Source organism: Morone saxatilis, unplaced genomic scaffold (genome assembly GCF_004916995.1).
Source record: "Morone saxatilis isolate NCDOM2014 unplaced genomic scaffold, NCSU_SB_2.0 Contig3, whole genome shotgun sequence".
In the NCBI taxonomy this organism is placed as follows: Eukaryota; Metazoa; Chordata; class Actinopteri; family Moronidae; genus Morone; species Morone saxatilis.
This window is the reverse complement of record NW_023339873.1, coordinates 5727934-5749264: the sequence shown is the minus strand read 5'-3', so window position 1 is coordinate 5749264 and position 21331 is coordinate 5727934. Positions and strand designations below refer to the sequence as shown.

Here is a 21331-nt window from a genome sequence, read left to right as displayed (position 1 = left end):
CCCCCCCGCACAAAAAAACACACATTTTACTCTCTGTACTCGTGTCTGAAGAGGAAATAAAAAAAGGGTTTCTATGCTGTGCAAGAGATTTTCATACTGCCATCGCTCAAGCATAGATAAATGCATTATTCACGTGTTCTTGCACCACAGGAACCATGGGAAAGCAGAACAGCAAGCTGACTCCTGAGGTGATGGAGGATCTGGTGAAGAGTACAGAGTTTAATGAACATGAGCTGAAGCAGTGGTACAAAGGCTTCCTGAAAGACTGCCCCACTGGCAGGCTGAATCTGGATGAGTTCCAGCAGCTTTATGTCAAGGTTTGTGCGTCTCTCTTCTGAGTTTTAATCACTGCCACGGCTATTCACACGTCATAAAAACTGGTGTTTTAAATGCTTTTTAAAGCCCTGGTTGAATTATCGAACACATCTCTCCCACGTTTGCAGTTCTTCCCTTATGGCGACGCATCCAAATTTGCACAACACGCCTTCAGAACCTTTGACAAAAACGGAGACGGGACCATTGATTTCCGAGAGTTCATCTGTGCTCTGTCCATCACATCCCGTGGCAGCTTTGAGCAGAAACTCAACTGGGCCTTCAACATGTATGACCTGGATGGTGACGGCAAAATCACTAGAGTGGAGATGCTGGAGATAATCGAGGTAAGGGATTATCGAGTCATTAAGCCCTCGCTCATCAGGGGACTGGCTCTGTTTTTCCGTTGTTATCAGTCTCCTGCACACCTGCAATGCCTTGACTACAGAGGCGGTGTCATAGCGACAAAACTGCAGTTTTGTGAATTACATTGTGCCATTTCTGGAAACAAAATCATATAGTAAATCTGATATGTCTCAGTGATATTAGAGCATATTGACAATTCCTGTAGTGATAAATGTGTGTCCGAAGCATCTCAGTGGTTCCCAACCTTTTTTTGGTTTGACTCTCTAACTCAAGCGCCCTTTCATTGGCACAATCCCTCATTTTCTCATAAAGGGATTATAAACTAGGTGTTATTTAACTGGAATATTTATATAAAAGTGCTGTTGTTTTTTCACATAGGCTACAAGTGAATTGTCAATGGTTGCTTTGGTCAAGTAAACTGGGTGTATCAAAGATTTAGCCTTTACTGTTGGCTATTTCAACTGTTTATTCTTTACTTTTAGCTAGTAATTTCAAACTTTATCCATTAATTTCAACTAACAATGTCAACAGTTTAGTTAAGAATTTAAATTATCTGCTTTAACTATGTAAATGTATACACATTTTTGCATTAAAATGCATTAAAATCTCTAAAAACAACTAGACCTATATTATTTTCTCAAGTTGTGTAGTTACAGTATCCCAATTGTTTCCAACAATTTACTCAGGATAACACCTGGCATTATCCCCTTCACCCCCTCTAGCTGCTATGTGTTTTTAATGTGTTTAGTCAGCGGTTAACTGACTGGTTGATGGGCAGCTTACATTACTGTACCATTACCATTAGCATCACACCAATTTATTATATATATATATATATTCCTATCCTTGTTTTAGGTTGTTTAATTTAGTTGAATTAATTATTTTAGCATCCACACAAGTGCCCTCTATGTTACAAGTACCCCTGGTTGGAGATCTACACCTCTATGAAAAAATGAGCGCATGTAGGCTTCACTGTATTACATAATAAACAATCCTCAGCTAATTTCTCACTGTGTCTCACCCACAGGCGATCTACAAAATGGTGGGCACTGTGATCATGATGAAAATGAACGAGGATGGTTTGACACCAGAGCAGAGGGTGGACAAGATCTTCAGCAAAATGGATAAGAACAACGACGACCAGATCTCGTTGGACGAGTTCAAAGAGGCGGCGAAGAGCGACCCGTCCATCGTGCTCCTGTTGCAGTGTGACATGCAGAAGTGAGCACTCCCTGCTCGCTCCTCTCCCTGTCTGTAATCCACACACTCTGGACAGCAGCACATGTTTTAATGTCTCATTAGGTTCTCTGCCATTTCCACAGGAAAAAAAACAATGCTTGGACTATTTTTCAATGGACTCGCTTCTTGTGGTTGTATGCATGAGAATGTCAAATGCTGAATAATTTTGAATATAGCTATAAGATATCATACATTTCTATTTCAAAACATGCCAATGTGATTTGTGCACAGTAACCCTATACATTCTCATTCAACCCTAGCTTGTATATCAGTGGAGCACTGCATTAAATTATGTTCCTGCAGTATTTAGGATCCCCAGTGTTGACTGCTGCAACTACTGTACGCTTTACATAATAGTAACAAAACAATAATTCCTATGATAATTGTAACTGTCTCTACTATCCAGACTTGTTGAGCTCTTGGAGAATAGAGAGGCTCCTGTCTGTTCCAGATGTTTTCACATGATGGAACCAAGAAGAGTAGGTTCTTTGCATGCATATATTATGTGTCAAAAAAATATAATCTCTTACCTTTTGCATCTTTAGGTGGTTATAAAAGAGAAAACCTCCGGAAATTCATTTAGTATTGTTGCATGGGATGTACAGTATGTGATTCATCAGACTTTCATTACTTCACCTCCAGTAATGTGGGAGCATGCTTCCCTACATTTGACACACGTGTATGTGCGACACTTGAGTTTTTGAAAGATATTTGGCTTGCAGTTGTGGGATAATCTCAGAGGAAGAGCTTTCACATAAACATTGTATTATGTTTTGCTTCAGTGACTTCTGGGATGAGCAGAAATATATTTATGGAGCAGCATTCCTTTTATGAATTTATTGTACTGCTGCCGCTTAATCTAGAAGAAAGGCCTAAATTACCGCTGTCAGTAGGCACAGTACTCATGCATTATTCCCCCACAAGGATCCAAAATTGGCTTCTTTTTCAGGCTGCTTAAGCAATTTAGACTTAAACAACTTAACTCAGTACATATCAACATGTTTACAGAAAGGAAGAGCACTGCAAACTGAGTACAGTTTTGGCTTTTGACCTTATTGCTGGGAGCTCACTCTCTGGGCCGGGGACCTTGTAAGAGGGGCTCCACTTCCAATGCAGCAAAAAAAGGGGGTGGGGAAAGCCTCATATATGTTTACTGGACACACTGCATTCCTACTTATAAAACTTTTTTGTAAGGAGAAACTTTTTATTGAAAGGTCTCATCTTCTAAACTATTCTGTTTGCAACAATCATTAAAGATGCAGGACCCTCAAGAGAGGTGCTTAACAAAGCTTTTGAAAGAGCGTTTCAGAGCGTGTGAGACGGCAGCTGGATGACGATGTGGGTTCAAGCGAGTGCAGAAATTCTCTTTCAACAGTTTTGCTTCCCCATTTCTAGGCTATGCAAGCAAGGACTGAGTGTCTGCTTGTAGTCCACTTACAGTAGTGGAGGTTGCAGAAGCTTTTCACTGTTCTGTCTATAACATAATTGAAACCAACCCTCACATTAGTAATGTCTATCTTATTTACACATTTCAGTCCAGTCACTACGTCAGATTCTTTGTCTAGTAAATGTTTATATCAAATATGAAAAATCATAATACAAGTGACTGTATTCTTTTATACATGTGGCATGTGTTGCACCCAAAAATAATTCTGTAGTGATTAAAATGAATAAACCATCACAAGGCTTTTTCAAAAGACACAATCTATCAGGTGTTATTAATGGAACACGTGAGTGGATATGATGGAAAGTATGACGGATACAAAGGTGTTTAGATTATCCAGAAAGTTTATTGTAACAAGGATGATGATTTTTGACAGCAATTACAGTTAACTAAGGCTAGATGAGCATTTTAAGAGAGCAATGTTTATGTCAGTATTTTGTTTTAGTTTTTTTTGTTGCTTTTATTAGACTGTAGCAGTTGAAGAGTGAAGGAAGGTGTAGAGAGAGAGAGAGAGAGAGAGAGAGAGTGAATGAAATGCAGAAAGGGCCACATGTTTGAATTGAACTAGGGGCGCTGCGATAAAGACTCAGTCTTTGTACATGGGGCACATGTTTTAGCAGGTGAGCTACCAGGGCGCCACTTTAATCAACTTTAATCAGTAATTAAAGGTCCAGTGTGGAGGATTTAGTGGCATTTATTGCAGATCTATAATTGCAGATCTCATCTCTGTTGTTTCACCCTCCGTTTCTAAGCTTAAAGAAACTACGATGGCTGTAAAATGTGCAAAAAATAGGCGAACACCCCTATTTAAAGCCGGTCTGTTCCTTCTGGGCTGCTGTAGAAACATAGCGGCCTCCACAGGAGGTGACCCCGGTGTCTGTAGATATAAACAGCTAATTTTCACAAGGTAACAAAAACACAACAATTCCTAAATTCAGCTGATTATAAACTAATGAAACTATGAATATTATTCTATTTTTGCCAACAGAGCCTCCTAAATGTTACACACTGGACCTTTAAAACAAACTTCACAAACACAATTTACAATTTTCCTGTAAAACTATTAATACTGAGAGGTTGGATAGACTCCTGCGTTCACAGAGTAAAAATGTTTCTCTGTGGTACCAGACTCTTGAGGTAAAACTAATACAAAAACAGTAAACTGTAAGAAAACAATTTTTAAAACACATTAAAAGTAAATTCATATAATCAGTTCCAACAGTCAAAATATAACTATGTCAATTTGCCACATAAAAAACAAACAAAATAGAAAATAGAAAGTAGCTCTGTGATCCATTCTGTGTTAGAATACTGGAAACAGTATTTCATGAGAACATATAAAATGTAAAATGTCAGTACCAGACATCCCACCATCATAACACTACAATTTTAACACCTGCACGACTTCTGACACACAACACCAACACTTCTGTTTTGTTTTGAGCGTCTGCATTATTCCTCTAAATAAATAGTTGAATGACTCGGTAGAGATTTGCTTTCTTTGGCAAGAATCGGACCTTCCCTGTTACAGTACATCCTCTTTCACCACCTGGACACACGCAGAGCTCTTCACTTTGCTACAAACAGAAAAGAATCTCAGTTACTGAGATGCCCAAAATGTTTATGATAGATGATAAATATTCAGAATACTAATATTAAGAATAAGGGCCTAGAGTCAGACTCCTAGAAACAGTATTGTTGTTTACACCCAAAGAGACCAAAAAAAAGGTTCATCTGACATACTAAAAAACAAAACATGTCAGAGTGGAAAAAACAACAATAAAATGTTAACAGAATAAGTTAACACACCTCTGTGTCCTGGTGACATAAAGCGCAATAACACAATTCTTATTATTTACACAGTGTTTCATAAAACAGCCGTGAAACAGCAAACACATGTGAAATGTCGTTTTCAAGCAGCGACACATAAACTTACAGCGACATAAACCAGTGGTTCCCAACCCTTTTTTCCTTAAGGGACTCCCTTTTTCTATCATTTAGTAAACTGACGACTTAATAGGTGACATATTTTATGGATATTTCATATTATATTCAAAACTGTACAACGAACAGTGGACTGCAATAAGTTTGTGTAAAAGGAGTGATTTGAATGAATTTGGAGCAGATTATTTCCTGTGTCTCTCTGTATTATGTATTAATAATTTTTAAAAATCATACATCAGTGTTTTCTTGTCCTTGGCGCTTGACCATTGTCCTATTAGACAATTTACTTTACATTTACTTTTCTTGAGTTACAGCCACTGTGGTTATAAATAGTATTACTATTATAATATTATATATATATATATATATATAGCTTTCTAGCTCGCCTTAAAATCAGGAAGGCTTTACGACCCCTTATGAAGCTTTTAGCGACCCCCACTGGGCGTCCCAACCCCCAAGTTGTGAACCACTAACATAAACATTCCTGATGTTTCTGCCACTGGAGTTCAGTTCAAACATCTACGTCCGCTGTTTCACTTTGGAATCTTTCCGGATCCTGAAGCTGGTGGATTTTGATGAGGCTGGATTTGGGAAGATTTCTAAAAGACAAACCACGATTAACATCTGGTCAAAGAATAAAGTCTATATAAAAGCAACAGGAATTCAAAGTATGCAGCTGCAGCATGGCGCGGTAATGATTAAAGCATTATTATTTAAATTATGCAATTAAATCTATTAGTAAAGGACTAATAGCAATTTAATAAATTATATATTTTATGTGATTTTAATCATTTATAAAATTGTATATAATGTATAATGGTAGAAACAAATAGTTTATAACTTAAAACCGGTTTAAAATAATGTCCACACACCCCCATTAATGACTAACCACTATATTAAGTATGATAAGGAAAAGTCTCACACAATCTTTTCTTTTAGAGGTGAAAACACAAAAAACTGCTGCAAACAAAATCAAAATTTGGTTAGATATTGATTTAACATGCCTTAATTTGTAAGTAAATTGTGTGTTTCCTGGAGAATAAAATAAGCAACCCCTCGTGACTAATAACTAAAAAAAGGATGGTAAGAAAACCTTTTGCTGCTATAGCGTCATACTTTGACTAATTCGAAATTAAATGGTTTTGTGCAGTAAAGGAATTTTAAAAATCCCACCGTGGATATTAGTGGGTTAATAAATAATTGCTTCATAAATCATTGTACAGTATCAGTTGAGTAATGCACTACAATTAACCACTTTAAAAAAAATGTGCACAGTAATTCATCTGATGGCACACTTTAGCCTCCATACAGGAAACAAAGGATGAAAAAGTTATGTCAAATGTAAAAGTAAATTAAGGACAGCATGTAAACAGGGACAAACATTAAGAAGAGCGTCACCTGGTGGTAAGGGGCGTAATGAAGACAAACTGTCGAAGGTGCTGCCGCTCCGACAGCTCCAGGAGGAGATCCAGGGAGATTCTGCGATTGTGCATATCCTACGTAAAAAGCAGAAAGTGAGTCAAAGTCAAACTTACATTACTCATTTAATCCAAATTGTGCTCGTGAAATCACACAGTGTGTGTTTCTGTGCGCTCACCATGTAGACGTCGAACTCATCGAGGCATCTGAAGGGTGATTCTGTGATCTCCCACAGCGAGAGCATGAAGCAAACGGTGGAGAAGGAGCGTTCACCACCAGACAACGACCTCATGTCACTCACGCCATCATCCTCCCTGCCTGGAGGCTTCACCTTCACCAGAAAAGATTTGTGTTTTACTTTTGAGTTTCCATAATTAAAAAAAAGGCTAGTGCCTGTAGCAGCTTCCAGAGTTTTAGGAAAGTATGGGAGAGAGAAAAGGGATGACGTGCACATGATAAGCATCGTGGTCCCCAGGACACTTACTTACTTTAAAATAAAGTGTATTTAGGTCATTAGTTGTAAGAATTTTCCAATGTCTTTATATTGTATTGTTTCTTCAATATGATGTGATTTGGTATAACTGTGTATTCCAATTAAATATCTCATTAATTCTGTTTCCATTATTAAACAACCACGCCACGCAATAAATTCTGCAAAACAAACAAAGGAACAAACTTTCTAAATATTATATTTTGAAAAACCAGACTTACCGAGATTGAGAGCGTCTCATTGTTGTGATCAAAAACCATAGAGCCACAGCAGTTCATCTTTATCAGGAAGTTATTGAAGTATAGCTTGCATCTGACAGAGAGGGACCTTCAGGAAGAAGAAACAATCAGAGAAAAACTTTCCACTGCCAGTAAAACACCATAATTATGTATTTCTGAATTGTTGAATTGTCTGAATTAGTAGAGCGTTATTTACCTACGCATTACTTTGTATCTGTTCTGCCTGTCTGACATGATGTTATCGAGTCGATCGATGAACCTCCGCAGGTCTCTCACTTGGTTGGTTTTCTGTCTGTAAAGCGCGAGGGCCTCGGCGTACTCCCTAATGAGGACACAGGACGGAAAACGGCGTAGCCTAAATTTTTCTTATTCCAGAATAAGGCCAGAAGATGATTTAGTGATGGCCGACGGGCAGATTGGATTGAAGTATACAGTAAAAAAAAAAAACTGTCAGTGGCAGAAGAAATCTCACTGGATGAGTTAAACCTCAGTGGGAAGAAACACATTTTTGTCTGATTTGATTACTGAAGCTGAAATCCAGTGAAGTGAGCCTCTTTTATATCTTTAAACTAAAAAAAAAACTAGCAGTAATTATTTTAACTGGCCTGAAGTGTTCAGGTCCTTTATTTAAGTAAAAGTAGCTTTTCCACACTGTAAAAATGCTGCATTGCAAATAAAAGTCAAGCATTGAAAATATTACTTAAATGCACACATATCATCAGCAAAATGTTCTTTAAGTATCAAAAGTATATATACTATATAATTATATTTACATTTCTGGTGCATTAATGTGTAATTTTACTGTTGTAGTTGGTTGAGGTGGAGCCAATATTGATTTTATAGACTGTTGGGTAATTTTATCAATAACAATACATCACATTTTGAATTCATTGTATGTTTTGTATGTAAATAAGTAAAGTTTATGATTTCAGCCCTCACAAAATGTAACACAGTAAAAAGTACATTACTATTAGTAAGGAGTAAAAGTATTAATATTTTTTAATTTATTAATACAAGAGGCAAATTCCTTGTATGTGTAATAATATATATATATATATATATATATATATATATATATATAAATATAAAATAGCACAAAATGGAAAAACTAAAGTAAAATACAAGTACCTTAAACTTGTAGTAAGTATTTTATGTATGCATTAATATATTTAATGATATATTTAATGTTTAATTTGCAGTCAGCCAAATTTCTCAAGGTAAACTGTGGCACTGAGGTTCAACCATTAAAATTAGCCTCTGGGAAATGTTTTGCACAAACAAGATCTTTCTTTGTAACAGTGAAGTAAAACAACGTCCGAGATGTCTTTAGAAAGCTGGCGATTTCTCACCTGACCACCTGCTCCTGCTCGCCGTGGCTGCTCTCGTACACCTTGAGCTTCTTTTTCAGTCGAGTGATTTCCGTGTCGATGCTCTTGGTGCTGCCGGTCACCTGCTGCCGCTCAGGGCTGATCTCTGTGGCTTTGGTCACATATTCCTGTCATCAAATATGAAGTCTGACGATATGAATTTTGCCGGAGACAGCTACAGTAGCCTGGATGCAGCAAATCATCTCTTTGGATGGGTTTAATAACTGCTGTTTACCTGTATAGCTCAGTATAGTTCAAGTGCAACAGCCAGGCTTAATGTACACATAGTGTCGCTAGAAAAAGCTCCAATATATGCAAATAAATAACTAAATGTTGAACAAATTGAGTACAGCTCCTCTTACCTGTAACTCATCTTCTCTTTGTGTGAGGTCACTTTTCATAGCTTGGATGTTGTCTTCATGAGCCTTCAGTTTGTTTTCTAAAATCTTGAGGTTTCGTTCATGTTTTGTGCACTCATTCTCCAGCTTCAGCTGCTCGTCCTTTGGGGTCAACAAACAATAATAATCAATTTCACTATCAATACTTCTAGAGGTTCCCACCTGGGGAAGGGATCCAGTTTCTATCATTTAGTAAACTGACTAAGTGAAATATTTGATGGATATTTCATATTATATTCAAAACTGTTCAATAAACCCAATAGTGAACTCAGTAAATGCAAGAAGTTTATATAAAACGAGTGATTTAGATACATTTTGAACAGATTATTTCCTGTTTCTCTGTCTGTAAATGTATCTTTTTAATCATTTTTAACAATCATACATACTTAATAGGCTTCTTACTTGACAAACCCAGTGTTTTCTTGTCCCTGGTGCTTGCCCATTATTCTATTAGACAATTTACTTTACTTCACAGAAGTGAACCAGATGCTGAGATATCGGCCTTCTATGTGTACTTAACCTCTTTCTTACACAACAGAAATATGCCTTGAACAGCATCTTTAGACTTGTGATTCAAAGTAACACAACAAAGCTCTACTGTACCTTTAACGGCTCCACGTCCTCAGGAAGCTGATCAATCCGCTCTCTAACAGACGAGTACTTGGACTCTACGTCCTCTAATAATTTCCGATGTTTGTCAAACTCTGCCTTTGCTTCGTGAACAGTCTCCTTTTCTGCATCGATTTTCTGTCTGTTCTCTTGGGCAACTTCCTCCTGCAAGAAGTATTTGAAGGCATTAGACTTACACAATCCCTGGTAGGATTCATGTCTATTTGGGTGCAAATAAAAACAAAAAAATGATCACCAAGGAGCTGATGTCATCGATTTGCTCCTCACCAGCGGTCTCAAGGTCAGTTATTGTTGCCTTAACTTGATTCACAGAGGCCTGCAGTGACAAACAAAGAAAACATGAAATTATTTCCAATTTTATCTTCAAAAACCTTGATTAATCACACTAGCAAAACAGCATTAATATGCTCAATCTTTCTCTCGCAGAAGGAAGCAGAGAGAAAGCAAGAACAGGAGCGATAGAGTGAAAATGACAAGACTGAGAAGAGAAGAGTGAAATATAAACTACACAGTTCTAAGTTACACCAGGTTCTTGTTCCTGGTTCACTGACCAGAGTCTTCTTCAGGGCCATGATGGTGCTGTTCAGCCTGCTCTCCATGCTCACGATTTCCTCAGACACAGAGGTCACATGGAGCTGAAACCTGGACAGCTGAGCCTGGAGATTCTCCAGGTCTGACTCCAACATACTGTGACAGGCAGGATCAATTTTTATCTCAAATCCAAAACACACAGTGAATTTACCACATTTCTTAAAAGAAACTGCTGGTACTAAAAGGTAAGAGTCACATTTCACCTCTTTTGAAAACTCCTAAACCCAACAGAACTCGCTTTGTGCAGTCGAGCACAACACAATCTCCATTTAACATAACAGTAGAGCCAGACTGCCTTTATAGTGAGTTTATGAGTTGGATCGAGAATTTCTATGTGGCTTGTGCACCGCTATGACTATGCGACACACTAATTTAACAAATACATCTTCAACCAATTCTCGTTGACATTGCTGAGAGCTGCAACTTCTCGCTTACTGTCACACTGTGTTGGACTGCTATGCTTTGCAGTGATGCCAATATATTACCACAAACATTTATTTCTGCATTATATACCGGAAAAAGGTTGTTTTCATATCAGTGCATATCGGATATCATATAAGCCGATACCATTATGATACTGATATGTCTGCAACAGGCCAGTATTGGCAAACAGATATCCTGGTTTGGCTGTACATAAGAAAGGGAAATCCAGCACACTGTACATAAAATATTGTTAATAAGATCATGGGGTTATTTCTTAATTTACGGAAATCGTAGATAAGAACATCAACACCACCAGTACGCTAAACATGAAGCTAGATCCAGCACCCGGTTAGCTTAGCTTAGCATGAAGACTAGAAACAGAGAGAAACAGATCGCTTGACTAAGATTAAATAAATGAGGTATGGTGGATGGATGCTGATTGTAGTCTCAAGTGGTATCAATCTTTTCATGTAGCGCACGAACGGGCACAAGTGTATTTTCCAAAATGCCTAAACTGGTCCTCAAAATAACATTTTTAATTGAAGGGAAAGGTCGATGGTTTAAAAATCAACCTTGCTGTCATTCAAAATCCACCTGCAGATAGTCTTTCATTGTTAAATCTAATCAACTTTCATTATTCTCTGGGCTGAAGGTGGTTTATTACGGATTAGATGTTTAATTTTTTGATGTGTTGACTCTCCTGTCTGCCTCTTTAGTTAATGAGTCTATAGTTTTGACAGGATGAAGCACCGTCTGGCTGACAGAATCTGCTCTTAAAATCCAGGTCACTGCCAGCAGCTGGTTCAAACTTGTATTTTAGGCTGAATTTTTTTTCCTTCCCTAAAACTGTAATTAAATATATATTTGGGTATTTTTCTCTTCTCCCTTTTACCACCTTATTTTTTTCATAAAAATAGCTTTGTTACCTTATTTCAGCCTCGAGATCCCCGCCAAGATATTTGGCCATGCTGAAGTCGGAGGTGTAATAACGGTTTGGATACACCTGATCTCCCTCATGAGTGAAAGCTTCACGGCAGTTTTTAGGTGGCCGTCCTTGCTGCATGATCTTCCTCGCCTTATCTTTTTCCTTTTATAAAACACAGATCAGATGGTGATCAGACGGGGATCAATCCTCAAATGATTTAACATGCAAATACTCAGCATCAACATGCATTGACATACTAACTCTGATTATCAGAATTGATTCTATCCCCCTCATATCGATCAGGCAGTTGATGATAACTGGGTTTGATGCTATGATTGTGTCCAGCACAGATGGGTATTCTGGATGATATGCTTTCCTACAGAAAAAAAACAAAATATAGCTTTAAAATGTGTCGAAAAGAAAGGTCAACAAATGTGAAAAAGAAAAAAAATGCTGCCGCTGCTGACCGTCCATGTATGTTGTAAACTTTTTCAGAGAAAGGGCTGACGATGATCTGCGGCCTGGTGCCCTTTGGGTAATAGCGAGCCATCAGCTCCTGGAGGACCGTCTCGTCCTTGTAGTTGTCACAGCAGAAAGCCTTCATGAAGCTCCGCAGACAGCACTCCACGGCCACAGCCAGCGTGGGATCCTTCAAACTGATACACGCCCCTGAGAGTAAACACAGACCGTCAACTACCATATGTACAATTTAATTAAAGGTTTTGCAGCAAATGTATGAACTGAAATTTGACATTTTGGGGAATGCATGTTATCTTGACCCATCTATGACCTAGCCATATCTCAGCCAACTGTAAGACCATAACAGGCCCTATTTTGGCTCCATGTTGGACCAGACACTATTCAGGCCTAGTGTTTAGTGTTTGGCTGAATTTACTCATTTGACTATATGTCTACACATTACTACACATGCAACACTGGCAGGGGAAGAGAGGAAGAAACATTGTCTGACTAATGACATTTTACAGTTTTGTTAATGGCGTGCTGTGAAAAAATCAATAAACAGTTAGTAAAAAGTCACCTATTGGACCGACTGGTCTCTTGAGGAAGCGTCCTGTGGCGTACGCCTCAGCAATCGAATCCAGAAGGTCGGGTACATGATCTCCAAACCGCTTTAGCTTGTTTGATCGACTGGCAAAGAGCTGATTCTTCCTCTTCAGTTTGGACGCATACAAAACCTGGATGTTTCTTTCCTCCAGCCTAATCAACAGAAACAGAGCTCGATCAGGGAATGTCACTGGAATGCAGATAAACTGGGCTCTTACTCAAATCACAGTCACACGAACACGTGTACCTCAGCTTGTCCCGTTCTTCCCTGCCTTTGAAAAGTGCCTGATGTTTGTTCTTGATCTCTTGGTTCAGCTGTGAGCAGGTTTTGTCAAGCTCTGCAAGCTGCTCTTTCAGACTGGATATTTTCTTCTGTTGTTTCATGAATTCTGTCTCTCCATCATTGTTCAGAATCACACTAAAATACAGTGAAAGAAGATACATGAATGCATGTATTTGTATGAAGGGTAAAGACATTCAGAGATTGTTTGACCTTTCTACTTCCCCTACCTTGTTTTTGCCTTGTTAATTTTCTCCTGGAGAAGGTTTTGTTCCTGCTCTGACTGTTTGAGCTTGTTCAGAGCCCGGAAGTAAACAAGCTGTGGGAAAAGATTATGTCACTTTGACTGATATAAATGATTTATATTTTTGAATTTTAAAAAGAGCAGCTTTGCACAGACACAGAACCATCAGTACCTCCTGTTCCTTGTGAGCTTTGCTAATGGTCTTCACTTGCTCTTTTAACTTGACGCTGTCCTGCGATAGAGACTCTTGTTCCTCTTTCAGACTGTCAACTCTGCTTTTGATGCACTGGAGCTTATTTTCCACTTGTGTGACTCTAGTCTGTGTGATAGATTAGAGAAAGAGTGAAAGTTCCTTTAAAGACAACATCTGCAAACTAGTGCTAGTAGTTGTTTTTTTTTACCGGTAGAGGACATCTACTGTAAACATTATAATGCAGCATGTGAATTAAGGGCAGTCGGTTTATACATTAGTAAAAGTTTGAAGGGCTCTAACTTTTATAAATAGACTTGTATATATTATAGAGAATAGAAACACTTATGACTCACCTGACACAGCTGAAGGTTGTCCTGATGTTTGTAGTTATTCTCTTCCTTTTCAATGTCCTCCTTCAGTTGCTGTACGAACTGTTCCTTCTCTCTGACCTGAGAGTCATTAAATAAAATTATCATAATTCATCTTCTTCAAAATAATGAAAAGGAAATATTGGGCAATGTATTCTTTCACTTTGCCTTTTCATACTCCCTAAACACTCTTCAGAATGTATAATAAACTATAGAAAGAAAAAGAAAATAGAGGAAATGTATGTGTTTTATACAATGACGTCAGATAAACTCTTACCAAACACCATGCCATTGCTTTCTTCAGATTCTCCAAAACCACCTTCATCTCACTGAAGGACGACAAATTCTCATACCTCTCTTTCTTCTGTAGAAACTCTTGTTTCAGGTCCTTGAGAGACTGAACACAGAGAGCTTAAATCAATACATTTTCTTTTAGCAAAAGAATGTATTGAAATTACACATATCAACAGCAGGGAAGCAAGTAAACCTTTATCTGTGTAGCAAACAAAACCAAGAGAGAACCAAAGAAAGAGAGGGTTTTGAAACGTTTGGAAAGTGGAAAATCGAAAGTATATTCACTCAAGTTCTAAACTTATGTACACGTTTTAGATACTTGTATTTTATACTTCTGCTCCACTAGATCTCAGAGGCAAATATTGTACACATATTTGCACATAAAAACATGGTGGAAATCTACTGCACTTCCACTGTGTTTAATTAATAAATACCATAAACTAAATACATATTACTATTTTAAAAGCTCACTAAAATGTCCTGTTCAAGATGGTTTTAGGTTTGTGTGCTGGATACTGTACCTCCTCCTGCCTCTCAACCTGCTGTCTGGTGACTGTTTTGGTGTGCTTGATGTGGATGTAATCCCTCTTCATCTGTTCCAGCAGAGTTGCCTTCATGAAGAACTGTGAAAGAAGCCAAAAAATATTATATTAGCTTTGCATAAGACATACGTAATCTTAAAATTTAAAGCTCATAAGGAATATTTGCTGTACCTTATACTTGTCCGATTCACTTTTTGAATGCAGGAACTGTTTACTCATTTCTTGGTTGAGAATGGACACTGGGTTATCCAACTGGAATACACAAAACAAATGTGCCGCTGAGGCTTTCAGGTATGATTATGTTGCAGTAAGCAGGATGTGTTTGCAACAAGCAAATATGAACTACAATTATGTAAATCAATAAATCAATAAAGTAAGTGAAAGTACCTGGATGTTGAAGTGGTCCAAAATGGCCGTCAACTCCTCCTTCTTGGTTGAGATAAGTTGTCCTAAAATGCAAGAGAGACGTGGTTAATTTTTCAGTTAAAATTAAAAATGTTCTTTGGTTCTAGCTTCTCACATGTGAGGATTTAAAGCGTTTCTTGGTCGTGTCTAACAAACCGAATCTGACCGTAGCGGCCACCATGGTTTCTCCTACACACGTCACAGCCTGGCGCACTGGTGCAAAGCAGTTCAACTTCCTTTTATTTACAAAATAACTCAGTGACATTTACAACTGAAAAACATCAGTCCACCTGTGAATGTAAATATGTCTCATTTTTACATTCACACTAGGACGGATGGTACAAAACAGTGAAACAGTGCCTCGGACATAAAATGCACGCGTGGGAGTTTATAGAGGAACATTCCTGAAAGAGAGAAAAATGTATACAGCTCCGAGGGATCCTTGACGTGCTTTGTCTTCACTCCCAAGTGTGTTTGGTTTATCTGACATTTAGGGAAGGTTTAATAAGGCTTGGGCACATCTGTAACTCAGGAAAAAAAATACCTGACTTGCTCCTCAGCCTGCAGGTCCGACATCCATCACAAGAGATCCGGTGCTCAATTGAGATGCATTCGCCGTAGACGTCCCTTTTATAAGCATCTGGTCCTCTGTTTCTCAGCCTTATTGTTATATCTGCAGTACTAAAAGAGCAGATTATACTGTAATGGCATTGTATGACAAGTGCCCCCACTGGTAAGTAGACAAAATGACAGCCTTTCCAACAACATAATACTCACACTGAGTGATGAGACTTACTTTTCACCCGTCTTCACAAAATCCTTCAACGACACTCCTCTGTTTGTGAAAGTGGCCTTTCCACCGAGGCCCACAATCAAAGCAGTCAGGATTGCGCTCTTTCCACCTGGGAATTAAATTGGAAACAACATAAACAAGGATTTGAATCACTGCATGAAGAGGATACCACTACCAGGAAGCAGGCTGTGAGTTTAAGCCTGTCGCTGGTTGGCTATGTCAGTTACAGCACTAATTTGCAAGTGCATCCAGGGATTAATGCTGCACAAGAGGACTGCAGTTCTTTAAACCAATCACAAAGAAGTCAGTGTTTTTCTTCCCTGTAACAGTATGATGATGAGTTCAGACATTTTCTCCGCCGATGGCATACAATAAAACAAACAGATCCAGCCTGGCAACACGAGAGTGGGACAACACGGACATCACCGGCTCACAGGCAGAACTTAAGACCTTATGCAAATAAATACAAATGACTCCACCAAAGATATTATGACAGACATGTCTGAGCAAACAAATTTTAGTTTAGAGTTAAATGGTTTCTTTTGCTAAATGTTAAACCGCCTTAATTTATTTCTCAGTGTTATTTTGCCTCCATGGACGCATCTTTAAATATCTAACGTCTATTACAAAACAAAGCATGTCTGTGGATATTACTCTGATGGAACAGATATGACTTCCTTTTTCTCTTAAAAATACCATAAAAACGTCTTATATCTTATAATCTACCAAGAGGGGACAACCCTAATTAGGTGGGATTAGAGCTGATTCACTGGTTAGTGCATTGATAGAAATAAAAATGCAACTATTTTAATAATCGGCCGTCATTTTTCAACCAAAAACAAAAACAAATGTCCCCAGTTCCAGCTTTTACATTTTCAGGTTTTTTTTTACGTTTTGGTTTTGCTTTTTTTAAAATTATTATTATGTTTTGGGGCGTTTTAATACCTTTATTAAATAGGGATTGGAAAGGGAGGGAAATAAGCATTTTTTTCCTTTTTTTTGACATTTTACAGACCAAACGCTTAATTAAGATGAACTGATAATGAAAATAGTCATAGTTGGATAGTGAATTGACAGTTGACACAGTAATAATTTGTATATAATGTGATTTTCTTGGTGTGCTCTGTACACTCAACATCCGTTGCACGGATCTCTCCTCTGTGTCTCTTCCTGAGGTTATAAAAGGTTCTTTTTCGGAAACAGATTGTAAACGCTGAGGCAAATTGTGATTATGAGCTATATAATAAAACAATATGAACTGACTAAAAACACACAAGAAACACAGTCAACAGGAGATTTAAAAAAAGCTTGGTCCTTACTCCCATTGTTGCCGACGATGAAATTCACATTGGGCCCAAACTGGAAGGGACCGAGCAAATGGTGACACATGAAATTCTTCAGAGTGACGCTTTCAATGAGGCCGATATCTCCCTGGAAATACACACAGGAGACAATATTCAGCTGTTAATGAGCTGATGGGAAGCAAAGACACAGAGTTAGTGCTTGATGGGGGAATTACTCACGGTGGCAGAGTGAGCGCCGCTGGACGACGGTCTCTGATGGTTCGTGTCGTCTGGTGCATCTTCGATACCCACAGCTGTCACTCTGCGGCTCTTGACAGCTGTCGCATCACTGATCACTTTGCCTTTCCTCTTACTCATTTCGAAAAACAAGTCACTGGAAATAGAATTAAGAGTAAAAACACTAATATCTGTACTCTGTTACTTCTTCATCTTAAGACTCAAGACTCTTTAGGTTAGTCTGGAGTTTAAAGTCAGGTTTTACTCCATCTGTAGGTTTTTACTGATCAGTCTGTAGGGGTTTAACTGATTACAGATCTGTTCTTGGTGCACATTTGTGATGTTTTATGTGTTTTGTGTTGCACTGAGGAAAAATACGACCAAAAAAACCAAAAAAAAAACCACACATTTGGTGTGATCAGCTGTTACTTATGTCAATCACCCCGTGCCCTGAACAAGTTCTTCAAGTTCCTCCTTTGCATAAACTGAGTTTTGCTATTTTGAGACGTGCAGAAATGTGACGTCAGACACAAATGCAGGGGCAATATTTGAAGACGGCGAGTAGCTCTAAACAATGCAATTGCAAACACTGGTTTCAAAGAGTGAGCATGTAGGAGAAAAGAAATGTGAGGCTTTTTTCTTCAAGTCAGGAAGCCACGTACTGAAACCAGCAGCAACAGCAGGTGTTATTGTGTAACACAGCCCTGCAGATTCACATTTTACTGCAGCTTCTCTGCTTCCTAATGTTTCCTCACTGTTTCACACTGAGATTAAGATTCATTAGGCCTCGATAAATCTCTTTTAAAAACGTCTTGTGCTCTAATTTACTACTCTAAAGTCAAACAAGTTCTGGCATATCTAGAAGGTATTCAAAGTCAGCTGAACAGGCTGAGTTTTCCCCATTTTGTAAGACAACACATCAAAGTCCAGTGTTGCCCTTTGACTTAACTGTTACAGCCACTGAGGCAGCAACAGGTGACTGCAAAACACTTTTTAAAAAAAATAAAAACTTGCGGTAAACTTTAGCTTTTCTGGATCACAAACAAATTATGACAAGCTGGTTATAAACTTCGCCTACCATTGTGCGATTGCCTGTGTGTGCAGCCTGCAAAAATAACATGGTCATGAGGAGACGGTGGATCGTTTTGAGACTTCCTGGTCGGAGTGCACTGAGCTGCAGCTGCAGTGACAGTTGAGGGTGTCACTTCACTTACAAACACGGAACCGAGAGCGTGAAGCGTGATTGGCTCAGCGCTTACCTGTGTGCGTGCGCGTGCGCGTGCGCACAACTAAACCTCCCGTGTTGTGGAAATTGCGGGGGGGGGAGGCAACGAGGTAAACTTTTAATCAGCCATTAAAATCGTGCAGCATTTGGAATTTACGCCCATGTGCGCAGAACTAAATGAAAAACAGCCTGCTTTATATGGTGCGTGTATTATTGGAGGTGTTTCTAATCACCCACAGGTATGTGCATGCAATCAATACCTTTAAAACCCCATGTGAGTGCCGCCCCCAGCCACGCAGCCCCCCCTGCCACTGATGCAGTGGTGGATGAGTCGCTTGCACCAAAACGCGCGTGAGAAAATGCGACTTGTGTGAGTATTTCTAAGCAGCTTGGCTGTGTGTTAATGGTGCTTTTGATGAAAGGGGTTTTACCCTAACACACCCTTGAAAGGCGACGTGAAGCGGCCGTCTTGGATAGTGGGAACGTCCACGCACGTTGCCAGGAGCAACCGCACATTTACCCCTGGTGGAATAATGGCATATTTGTTGTGGCTGGCATAAATAACCCATAATGCTGAGGTTAGAGCAAATTAAATCGGCCACATCATCCAAACTGCCTCGCTGCGGACGCCAACTTGTATTCCCCAGAGTCGAAGTCAATGCTCCCGCCTACTCTGGCCTCTGATTGGCCTGCGTACTCGTCGTTCGCGTTCATGCGTGAAGAGTGGATTGGGGGTTGGGGAGTCAGTTAGGTTGGTCAGTGTAGCCAATCAGGAGGCAGGAGGGGAGGGGCGCGTTCATACCTTATGGAAAATGAATAAGAAAATAGCCTGATGCAAAGCCACTGCAGCGGTCCAAATTCTTTGTTGAAATACAACAAATTTACTAAAAACCAGTGGGGAGCAAAAAATATCAACATGTGGTTTTAACAATTTGCCAGTTTGCGGCCAAGGGACGAAATTTTGATTTCAGAGGTGGGGGCCACAAGTATTTTTTAATAAAACTCTTAACTTCTTTTTAGTTCACTTGTGTTTCTAGTAGTTCTTTCTAGTCTTTCATTATCTAGTTGCTGTTTCCCCTTTTTTTTGTTTGAGCTGGGTGTTAAAGCCATGTAGCAAAATCATTATCACCCAATTGATTGAGAGAGGATCTTGAAAGTGCGAGTATTGCTGCCTTTATTGAGCCGGGTGAAGGTGTTGCGAGGATGGGTGTAACGCATTTCTTTGGGAGTAACTTACCACTTTGACTTTCTAAAGAAGGTCTTTAGTCCACTTTTCTTTTCTTAGAATCCTGGCTGCCCGCGCCATCTTAGCCAAACAGCACACACACACGCACGCACACACGCACGGCACATACGCACATCCGCACAATGCGCACACCAATTCAAACGCTTAATGTATGTGTTTCCCATTTTCATGCCCTGTATTTTTTCTGCAGTAAAGAAGCAAACTAGCTTAAAATTCCAGGGGTTGGGGATGGGTTAACTTTAAGAAATGCTAATACCCGAGGTAGTTAAATTACCCGGCTAAAAAATATAGTAAGTAACCTAATCCAATATCAGAGCTATTAAAAGTAACGAAACTTGATTACTTTCCGTTTAGGGTGGCTGTTGTGTGGCTGTGTGTGTGGTTGCTGTATTAATATTGAAAATAAAAACAAGAACAAAAGAAAGTTTTTTTCTATAAGGACAACAGAACACTAAAAGTTGTCAATCCTTTTGGGTAAGAAATATATTTTTTGTAAAATGCAGACTCATAATTTACATTATTATTCTGTAACTGGATCATTATAGGTTAAACTTTTTTTTGTATCCTGATTACACCACTTTAAACAATGGTTCAGTGCTTGACTAGCGCATACAGATCACGCTGAATCGGATATGTGTCAACAAGCAAGCATTTCTCCGGTGTATTTGATCAGTTGTTTACCTGGTGAGCCACCATTTAACATAAAGGCTTACATTACAGTAATTCATTTTGATTTATCCAACATAGTTTGGGGCGATGCCTGAGATTGTAAGTTTTTTATGACACATATTGCCTTCTAACATTAAGTTGAAAATTACGGCTTCCATAAACTGTGAACATGGGTTGTGCATCTTCAGCAGCAGCAGCATGAACTTGTGGGATGGCCACCGAGCTTTTTAGGTGAATCTCATAATGCTTTTGGGTTCATGTTGAAGGCTCACAGGGGAAGCTGTTTTGATTTCTATTTTCTCTACGTATATATTTGCATCATTTTGTGAAGGTCTACTCGGGTGACCACTGCTCCTTTTTATGCAGATGCAGGATTTCCTGGCGGTTTTTGACATGGCTGTTCACATGGATTTCATTTGAGGTGTTTTCCTTTTTCTACCGTGATGCATTTGCAGTTTGTAACTGCGTCCACACCAATCTGTGACTACCGGGGCTTTTTTTTTTGCTACATATGAAATAAGGCAAATGTAATTTGGAATGCCTAATTAAACCTAGAAAAAAAACAACGTGTACAGTTTCTGTTATTTGACCACCCCAGCTTATATCATTGGAGACTGGTAAATAAACAAATACCTACCATACAATTACAAGCATTGCTTGTGGTTACTTCAAATTACCCTCTTTAGTTTTTTGAAAAAAA

The 21331-nt window shown here is 38.8% G+C and overlaps 2 protein-coding genes across 2 annotated transcripts in view; one reads left to right on the top strand and one right to left on the bottom strand.

The window, feature by feature from the left end:
* vsnl1b (visinin-like 1b) overlaps positions 1 to 3846 on the top strand; it is a 5936-nt gene extending 2090 nt beyond the window's left edge. Inside the window, exons 2-4 of the mRNA XM_035674766.1 lie at positions 151 to 317; positions 444 to 659; positions 1706 to 3846. Of these exons, the coding sequence (XP_035530659.1) occupies positions 156 to 317; positions 444 to 659; positions 1706 to 1903 (576 nt within the window). The 5' untranslated portion in view covers positions 151 to 155 and the 3' untranslated portion in view covers positions 1904 to 3846. The remainder of the gene's footprint in view (positions 1 to 150; positions 318 to 443; positions 660 to 1705) is intronic.
* A 1811-nt stretch (positions 3847 to 5657) lies between these two features.
* On the bottom strand, positions 5658 to 18689 carry smc6 (structural maintenance of chromosomes 6). The gene is made up of 27 exons (XM_035674803.1): positions 18570 to 18689; positions 17495 to 17648; positions 17291 to 17402; positions 15975 to 16080; positions 15723 to 15859; positions 15161 to 15222; positions 14945 to 15025; positions 14753 to 14854; positions 14215 to 14334; positions 13923 to 14018; positions 13549 to 13695; positions 13363 to 13451; positions 13100 to 13270; positions 12827 to 13005; positions 12255 to 12456; positions 12049 to 12163; positions 11789 to 11949; positions 10400 to 10535; positions 10084 to 10164; positions 9822 to 9992; positions 9183 to 9320; positions 8803 to 8948; positions 7650 to 7775; positions 7436 to 7541; positions 6903 to 7055; positions 6704 to 6801; positions 5658 to 5904 (listed from the first exon to the last, which is right to left on the bottom strand). The coding sequence occupies exons 2-27, from the start codon at positions 17630 to 17632 to the stop codon at positions 5817 to 5819; spliced, it is 3261 nt and encodes a 1086-aa protein (XP_035530696.1). The 5' UTR covers positions 17633 to 17648; positions 18570 to 18689; the 3' UTR covers positions 5658 to 5816.
* Between the last annotated feature and the right edge of the window lie 2642 nt (positions 18690 to 21331).